This window comes from Mizuhopecten yessoensis, unplaced genomic scaffold (genome assembly GCF_002113885.1).
Source record: "Mizuhopecten yessoensis strain PY_sf001 unplaced genomic scaffold, ASM211388v2 scaffold3339, whole genome shotgun sequence".
Classification (NCBI taxonomy): domain Eukaryota; kingdom Metazoa; phylum Mollusca; class Bivalvia; order Pectinida; family Pectinidae; genus Mizuhopecten; species Mizuhopecten yessoensis.
Genome location: NW_018404995.1, coordinates 693,389 through 703,237, shown reverse-complemented (window position 1 = coordinate 703,237; position 9,849 = coordinate 693,389). Strand labels below are relative to the sequence as shown.

The window sequence follows — 9,849 nt, the reverse complement described above, 5'->3', positions numbered from 1 at the left end:
CCACTACTGTGCCTGTATGACAGACAACCATGAACAAGCAATAACCCCACCGTGAACAGCCACTACTGTGCCTATATGACAGACAACCATGGACAAGCAATCACCCCACCGTGAACTCCCACTACTGTGCCTATATGACAGACAACCATGGACAAGCAATCACCCCACCGTGAACACCCACTACTGTGCCTGTATGACAGACAACGATGAACAAGCAACCACCCCACAGTGAACACCCACTACTGTGCCTGTATTACAGACAACCATGAACAAGCAATCACCCCACCGTGAACAGCCACTACTTTCCTGTATGACAGACAACGAAGGACAAGCAATAACCCCACAGGGAACTCCCACTACTGTGCCTGTATGACAGACAACGAAGGACAAGCAATCACCCCACCGTGAACAGCCACTACTGTGCCTATATAACAGACAACCATGGACAAGCAATCACCCCACCGTGAACTCCCACTACTGTGCCTTTATGACAGACAATCATGAACAAGCAATCCCCCCACAGTGAACAGCCACTACTGTGCCTGTATGACAGACAACGAAGGACAAGCAATCACCCCACAGTGAACTCCAACTACTGTGCCTGTATGACAGACAACGATGAACAAGCAACCACCCCACAGTGAACACCCACTACTGTGCCTGTATTACAGACAACCATGAACAAGCAATCACCCCACCGTGAACAGCCACTACTTTCCTGTATGACAGACAACGAAGGACAAGCAATAACCCCACAGGGAACTCCCACTACTGTGCCTGTATGACAGACAATCATGAACAAGCAATCACCCCCCAGTGAACAGCCACTACTGTGCCTGTATGACAGACAACGAAGGACAAGCAATCACCCCACAGTGAACTCCAACTACTGTGCCTGTATGACAGACAACCATGAACAGGCAATCACCCCACAGTGAACTCCCACTACTGTGCCTGTATTACAGACAACCATGAACAAGCAATCACCACACCGTGAACTCCCACTACTGTGCCTGTATGACAGACAACCATGAACAGGCAATCACCCCACAGTGAACTCCCACTACTGTGCCTGTATGACAGACAACCATGAACAAGCAATCACTATACAGTGAACTCCCACTACTGTGCCTGTATGACAGACAACGATGAACAAGTAATCACCCCACCGTGAACACCCACTACTGTCCCTGTATGACAGACAACCATGACCAAGCAATTACCACACCGTGAATTCCAACTACTGTGCATGTATGACAGGCAACGAAGGACAAGCAATAACCCCACAGTGAACTCCCACTACTGTGTCTGTATGACAGACAACGATGAACAAGCAATCACCACACAGTGAACTCCCCCAACTGTGTCTGTATGACAGACAACCATGACAAAGCAATTACCACACCGGGAATTCCAACTACTGTGCATGTATGACAGACAACGATGAACAAGCAACCCCCCCACAGTGAACTCCCGCTACTGTGCCTGTATTACAGACAACCATGAACAAGCAATCACCCCACAGTGAACTCCCACTACTGTGTCTGTATGACAGACAACCATGAACAAGCAACCACCACACGGTGAACTCCCACTACTGTGCCTGTATGACAGACAACCATGAACAAGCAATCACCACACAGTGAACTCCCACAACTGTGTCTGTATGACAGACAACGATGAACAAGCAATCACCCCACAGTGAACTACCACTACTGTGCCTGTGTGATAGACAACGACGATCAGGTACATGTAATAGCCATTCTTTATGGTCTTTATGAGAGAGAACAACGAATAATCCCAGCTCTGCTCTTGAATATGAGTGTACAAGAACAAATACTCACACTTAAATGTATTTGTAACCGATAACTACGACCAAACAACAACCACACTACAGTGTAGGTATGGTAGACAACCAATACAGAACAAACATCGACTTTAATAATAGTTGCAACAATGTTAATACCTAATGGATAGTCAACATAAAACAACAAAGACATACAGAGATTAAAAACAAGGAATTGACAGGATAACCATTCGGAAAAAGAACGTCCACGGGCAAAGCATTATAAGGTATAGCAAGCTTTCTTTTCAATTTGAAGGTAATACGAATATCACACATACCTTTGAATTTATAGCATGTGTCTAATGTTCAATGCTTTTAAAATGTATATAACTAGAAGTGCGTTACATCTTTAAAGCATTAGCTTTTGCCAAATGGGTATATTATTAATGCTAAGATGATTGGACAATATTCCGACTTTGTAACGCGTCGTTAGCCGTTGTTATCAGTGATATCTCGATGTCGTCGCTGTTACGACATTTTATACTCATGCATGCTTACGGTAGGTGTGGTTCCCAATGGTGCATACCGGGCTTATCTCCTTAGTGTCACAATGGACTGGGCAGTTGAGGTCCGTCTGCGTACACTGACCAGTGTGTCGGATGCTCAGCAAACCATGTTGCCTAGCGGCCAGACACCTTGCATTTTCAAAGTCGCAATGGCTATCTAAAAAACCCAGTGCAGCAAATCCATGTTAATTTTGACAAACAAAATGATGTTTATAATTTTTACTGAAATTGCACTTCGGGTCTTTATTCATTAATGAGGTTTATTTTACATTAGAAAATTCCGACCGTCTTCACAATACTTCATAAATGTACTCTAATCACATCGTTAATTATATATAATATTCCCTAAGCATTTTTCCATACTAAAGAAAGGTGTTGTAATTCAATGCATCGATATAACGTAACGTACGTAAATTAAAACAGAATCTGAAATAAACAAAATATTGCCTGGATCAGGGAATTCAAGCTATGGACAAAAACCTTTTGGCTGATGTGATTTTAATGGGGCAAACGTTTTGCTTAAATCCTTTATTATTAACATATTTAGTAAAACGTCAACTGCGCGTATAACGTCTAAACAGGTTCCATAAATGTTACCAAATCAATGTCTCTGTTTAATGATAGATATCCTTTATGTCATGTTAAAAACATGATATTACCGTATGTGATACCGTCACTGCCGCACACGGCGCTGTCACCACTTTCGTCATCACAGATTGTGTCACAATGGGTAGAGTGAGGCTGAGTCGAGATGGAGCGGCAACTTCCGGTATGGGCCAAGGTCATGTGCTGACCTTTAAGGCGAGCGTAACACTCAGCAATTTGTAGTTTACACATGTTACCTGAAGTTGGATAATTGGACAAATGTGTTATCAAAATTAACTTACAAACATGATGTAGGATACTAACCAAGGTCACACTAATACAATTGCATGATGTCGGTTGAACAACTGAGAGTATGCATCCTTGATTGAAGTAACTTGAAAACAGGAAAAACATAGACAAAATAGAACCCTGATACAAAAAGGACAACTTTGGCCACATTGACACTTTCAAAAATGCGGAAATAGGTTCACTGTGTAAACCCACATTAAGCGAGCAAACGGTGCTGGTACCGATGTGGCAGTGTTTTGGACAAGCAACGAAACATATGTATGTTTTGATTTACAGGATTTATGATGGAAAATGAGGCAAAATATGGAATGTGTTATCGTCCAAACCTCAAAAGAATTTGATCGGACAGAAATGAAGCACAGTGAAAGTTTGACTTATTTGAAGATATATTTAACCAAATTCAAGATAGATGTTCAATCCCATTTAGGATATCTTCAAATGCACATCTTCAATTAACTTAAAGAAATCCTTATTTTAATCGAAGAGAGCTTGACTATATATGAAAAAGTCTCCGTTGAATTGTACGAAACTCCAATCATTTGAATATTTGTTAATTTGGGGATCCGTAATACCATGGAACGCTAAAATAACATATATTTACACACCTGCCCTAAACTTCAATTAATTGAAAAAAATGGAGATAGATAAAAATTATTTTTAAGATATGTTCAAATCAATTGAAGATATGTTCATTTCAATTGCCCATATCGTTTCGTCTAAGTAGATAGGTGCAAATATTCGAATATAACATGAAATTGATTAAAGATATTTTCAATCGGCAATTGAATTTAACCTTTAATGCATAATTGGACCTACCAAGTATATGAAGATGGGTGCTATTAATTTGATATAGATTGTATGTTAACTTGGCGTTCAATAAAGTGCTATGAAGACTTACTGTATGTGTGACGGTCAGTACCACATACTGGACTATACTGGGAGTTACAGATCCTGTCACATAGATGTGACTGTCCATAGACAGCTCCTACAAAACGGAATAATTATAAACACAAATAATAAGACTCGTTTCCTAAACAACAAATAAATAATAACATCATAAATCGACAATTAATAATTAACAATTTACCAAGAACTGTCACAAAAACGGCGAGTGTGTACATGTTGGTAGTCGGTGTGATAAGGAAAGGTTGTGATCGTGATGGTCTGTACTTATCGCAGGACTGCTACTCCTCGTCATGGACTAGATAGGGCTGACCTCTACAGCGGTTAAACCGCTTATCTTGCTCTCAGTGCTATTTCACAGGCGTTGAAATTCGTCCAAAGACTGTCAGTCGTTTAGCAAATAACCGATAACTTTTAAACGTCTACATTACAATAATATTATTGTAAGGATGTGATTTAAGGAATATTGGGCTTTCTAACACTTGCATAGCTTTTGGACAAATTTTCGTTTTTGGCACTATTTAATCTGAAATATTTCTATTTTGAATAATAAATGAAATAGTACAAAGCTATAGTCGTCTTTGCGTATTGCAGAGTTATCTACTCTTGTGAGCAGGTATTGATTGTTACGTCATTGGTTTGTGTGAGAAAATTACGTCGTTTCCTCAAAAATTAATGACGTTACTCTCACAAACAAATGACGTAACAATCAATCCCTGCTCACAAGAGAAGATAAATCTGCAATACGCAAAGACGGAATTGCCAACCGTGACGTCGACATTTAACGTCATGATACGACGCTATTATGATATTATTTACAAAGGTGTGGATACTGCCGAGTACCGATATATAGGATAGCACTTGACGCAGTTTTGACATTTAGCAGAATGCAGGCAAAGGGATGTGCCCAATCAAATAGAAGTTATGAAACAAAATCAGCGAAATACCGGTGAGTATTTATAAACAAGTATAACATGTACCCGGGGCCGTAACAATATACGCCCGTCAGTCACATACCATTTAGACTGTATTCATTTTGGTATTAATATAACTACGTACTCTAAATAACCTAGTGGGAATATTAAATAAGTACATGTATTAGAATTTTTGTACTATTTATTATTAAGGTCAGTGGGCAAATCGATATTAAAATATTGAACTGTTACAAGAAACAGTTCATATTTTAGAATATGTTAAAATTGGAAAAATAGCGTAGTTTACTTAATTATCTAAAGGTAACTACCTTAGTGAGGATTCTACAATGCCAGACTCGGCACACGTGGTGGTGGGGTGGCTGTTCTGTTTAAGAAAGGCCTAAGTGTGAGACATACACACACTTTGAGCACATGAATTGTTCTGTCATTGCTGGTGATAAACAATTTAGATTGTGTATCATTTACAGGCCTCCGCCATCTAAACATCCGAAATACAGTGTTTTTTATGAATAGTCTACCTTTTTAGACCACCAAGTTGTTGTACCACAAGAGATTATAATCACGGGTGACCTAAATTTCCACTTAGACGATCTATCTAATGTTGATGCTCGCCAGTTCTCTGGGCTACTAGATTCCAGGGGTCTGATTCAGCATGTGACAGAAGCTACACACACCCATGGCCACACACTGGATGTGGTCATAACTCAGTCATTAATAGAGCAATTTCAGTGATTGATCCATGTCTAGATGATGTAAAGGAGAACCAATCTGGTGATCATCTTGCTGTCCACGCAAAACTGAATTGTAGTTAGCCAGATCGTGCAAGGAAAGAAGTGAGATTCGGGAAATTCCGCGAAATTTCAATACCAGATTTCAACAATGACATTCAGTCTTCTTCCGCCCTTCAATCTACTGAAGGCGGGATTGGTGATCTTGTTGAAGCATACACATCTGGTATATAAGCCCTTATAGAGAAACACGCACCTCTGCAGAATAAAGTGATAACTGTGAGACCGAATACCCCGTGGTCTAATGAAAATCTCCGCGTAGAAAAACAGAACCGTCGAAAAGCAGAGAGACAGTGGCGACGGACCAAATTAGCCGTTCACCAACTGATTTATTGAACAATGTCGGCTAGTTGGTTCACTTCTCATTCAGAAGGCTTATTATTAGGAAAGAATCGAAGAGTGGGGTAAGGATCATAGACAGCTTTTTAGACTCACCAAAAACATATTGGGCCAGCAAGGTGAAATTATCCTACCAATCTGTAATTCTGAAGAAGACTTGTCGAACAAGTTCAGTGATTACTTTCTGAATAAAATCAGCTCGATCAGGAAAAATATTGCCGAAGTGAACTCTACTGCTGACAATGATATCTCTGTCATGACTGCTGGGATTGAATTTGATAGAGAACCATTGGCAAAGCTCTTACCAACAACACAGGACGAGTTGCGCAATATCATCATGACCTCGCAATCGAAGCCCTGTGAGCTTGATCCACTGACCACAGACCTATCAAAGAAATGTCTTGAAGCACTGCTTCCTTTGATTAACTCAATCATGAACAAACCATTGACTGAGTCAAAGGTTCTATTGTGTTTCAAGAAGGCACATCTTAGACCATTGTTGAAGAAGCCTGAAATAGACAAGGAGGAGTTGAAGAACTACCGCCCAGTATCAAATCTGCCTTTTCTGTCTAAGATCTTGCAGAAGGTTTTGTCCCGGCGTTTAGAAGCTCATCTCCATGCAGACAGTCCCCATGACAACATGCAATCGGTCTACCGCATGGGACACGCTACTGAGACGGCCCTCATACGGCATAGCTTCTGCATTGGATAACAAGTGCAGAGCGGTGGTTGCTATGCTGGATTTGTCAGCTGCATTTGACGTCATCGACCATGGCATACTTTATAAACGTCTGAAGTACTCTTATGGAGTGACTGTTGCCATTGGATCTACCACCTCACATGATAAAGCACTAGATTTCGGGGTTCCTCAAGGGTCGGTGTTAGGACCACGAAAATATTGCCTGTACCCCAAACCGATTGGAGAGATTTGTCGTCGCCATAGCCTTCGCTATCATTGCTATGCTGATGACACACAAATGTACATGGTCATCAAACCAAAGGACAGTTGAGATACAATTTCAGATAATCTGGAAGCTTGTCTGACAGATATCAGTACATGGATGAACGCCAATATGCTAAAGGTTAATCAGGAAAAGACGGAACTAATCGTCTTTTCCCTAAAGTGTCAGCAAACAATGGCTCTCCAGCTCAAGATCGGTGCCAGAACTATTGAGACTGTCCCAGCTGTTAAAATCCCAGGGGTATACTTTCATAGTCACTGAACATGGATCATGTTACTACCATATCAGGAACATCGGCTGTATTCGGCAGTTTATAACTGCAGATGCATGCAAGATTTTGGTGCATTCACTTGTTACCTCTCGGTTGGATTATGGTAACGCCCTGCTTTAACTTTTCGTCTGCAGAGGGCCCAGAACACTGCAGCACGGCTTGTTACTCGTACTCGAAAGAGAGAGAACATAACGCCTGTGCTATATTCATTGCACTGGTTATCTGCACGATACAGGTTGCAGTACAAACCTTTGGTGTACACATACAAGGCATTAAATGGAACAACTCCCCAGTATCTACAGGAGCTTGTCACCCTGTATCAGCCGTCACGATCACTGCGATCAGAGTCAGAATCATTGTAGAGTGTCCCAAAATCTCGTACTGTGACCTATGGAAACCGATGCTTTGGGAGGGTTTCGGCCACGTTTTGGAATAGCTTATCATCTGCTATTAGAAAGTCAAATACCCTGGCCAAATTCAAGAGGGACATCAAAACTCACCACTTCACGTCTGCATGTTAGGCTCTTTGCAGAGACGTCATGTAAATGCGACTCTTTATTTGTTAATTTATGTGCACATTGCGATGATATCTGCTTGCTTAAATGTATAAAAGTGATTGTAAGCCTTTGTTTTTGTTTCACAATTATAACTAATACTATTATCCATATGATGTAAAGCGCTTTAGAGTAATTTTACAAATGATATAGGGCGCTATATAAATGTTGTATTTTTATTTTTATTTTTCTATTTTATAGGACCTTACCATTTTGTAAACTATTTAAGAATTGTTCCTCTTTGTCGTTTTTAATCTAAAACACCACGAACATGTTTCAATGTAAAGAGGAACACACGGCACAATTTAAGAATAAGTATTGATTACAAGTTTGGTGAAAGTTGATGACAAACTTTGGTATAATATGAACCAAAGGCCATAACATTTAACACGAGCCGAATTCAGAAAGCTTATGTGGCTATTTTGGAAATCAAGTTGCATCTGACCAGTAGTTTGAGAAGAGAATTCCCAGGAGAGTAAGCCCTTTATTTGTATAACTTTTATCCTTATGCGTGTTACCTTAACGATTTGGTTGAAATCTAACCAGCCCCGGTATACGTAGTCAGCGCCTCTTTTTCTTTTAGCTACAATTCGGTCGAAGTTCCTCAGCCCCTTTCTTTGTATCGTTTTCCCCATGCCCTCAAGATGCTATTACCAAATTTGGTTTAGTTTATCTCACCTGGTCCGAAGTATGCCATACCGTAGCGACCGTCGTCCGTCCGTCAACATTTCCTTTAAAACGCTACTAGTCCTGAACGGCCAAGTAGATTTTGAGTAAATTTGGTCAGGAGCATCCTTAGGCCAAATGGACTCAATTTTGTAAACGGTGAGTGTGGCCCCCCTGGCGGCAGAGGGGCGGGACAAAACAATAGAAATAGAGGTAAAACCTTTAAAATCCTTCCTCTACCGTAGGGTTTAAGGGATTTTCATCTTATTTAGATTGGAGCATTCTTGGGCCAAGGGAACACAATTTTGTATAATCGGTGGGTGTGGTCCCCTTGGTGGCAGTGGGGCGGGGTCGAATAGGGAAAATAGAGGTAAAACGTTTAAAATCCTTCTTCTCCGTAGGGATTAAGGGATTTTATTCTAATTTAGTCGGGATCATCCTTCGACCAAGGGGATTCAATTTTGTATAAACGGTTGGTGCCCCCCCCCCTTGGGGGCAAAGGGGCGGGGCCAAATAGGGGAAATATAGGTAAAACCTTTAAAAATCCTTCTTCTACCATAGGGATTAAGGGATTTCACCCCAATTTGGTCTGGAGCATCTTTGGGCAATTTTTTTTTATAAACAGTGAGTGTGGCCCTCCTGGGGGGAGAGACCGATAGGGGGAAAAGAGTAAATTCATCAAAATCATTCTTCTTCTGTAAGAATGATAGGATTTTGTCCAAATTTGGTATGAAACACCCTTTGATGAAGGGGAACCAATAGCGTATTAACGGTTGGCCTGACCGCCTGGGGACATAAAGGCGGGGCCAATAAAGGATATAGAGATATAGTTTTAATATTCTTTTTCTTTGTTGGATTAAGGTATTTTGACCAAATTTGAACAGTAGCATCCTATGGGAAGGGAAATCAATTTTGTATAAATCGTGAGTCTGACCCTACCCCCCCCCCACCCACCCCGGGGCCTGAGGGGTGGGCCCCAAAAGGGGTAATTTAGAATATTCTTTAAAATTCAAGTTCTTCTGTAGGAATGACAGGATTTTTTCCATATTTCGTCTAAAGCATCCTTTGGTGAAGGGGGACTATATTTAATATAAACGTTGGGTCTGACCCCCTGGGGCAGAGCCCAATAGGGGAAACATAGCAAATTCTTCAAAATACTTCTTTTGTAGGAATGACAGGATTTTG

The 9,849-nt window shown here is 40.8% G+C and overlaps 2 protein-coding genes across 2 annotated transcripts in view; one reads left to right on the top strand and one right to left on the bottom strand.

Moving 5' to 3' along the window:
- LOC110447389 (serine protease inhibitor dipetalogastin-like) overlaps positions 1-4,444 on the bottom strand; it is an 8,019-nt gene extending 3,575 nt beyond the window's left edge. Inside the window, exons 1-4 of the mRNA XM_021493045.1 lie at positions 4,334-4,444; positions 4,145-4,231; positions 3,012-3,194; positions 2,345-2,509 (exon numbers count right to left, since the gene is read on the bottom strand). Coding sequence (XP_021348720.1) covers positions 2,345-2,509; positions 3,012-3,194; positions 4,145-4,231; positions 4,334-4,367 — 469 coding nt within the window. The 5' untranslated portion in view covers positions 4,368-4,444. The remainder of the gene's footprint in view (positions 1-2,344; positions 2,510-3,011; positions 3,195-4,144; positions 4,232-4,333) is intronic.
- LOC110447386 (G patch domain and ankyrin repeat-containing protein 1 homolog) overlaps positions 1,434-9,849 on the top strand; it is a 52,522-nt gene continuing 44,106 nt past the window's right edge. Inside the window, exon 1 of the mRNA XM_021493037.1 lies at positions 1,434-2,073. The gene's annotated coding sequence lies outside the window, so the exon portion shown is untranslated. The remainder of the gene's footprint in view (positions 2,074-9,849) is intronic.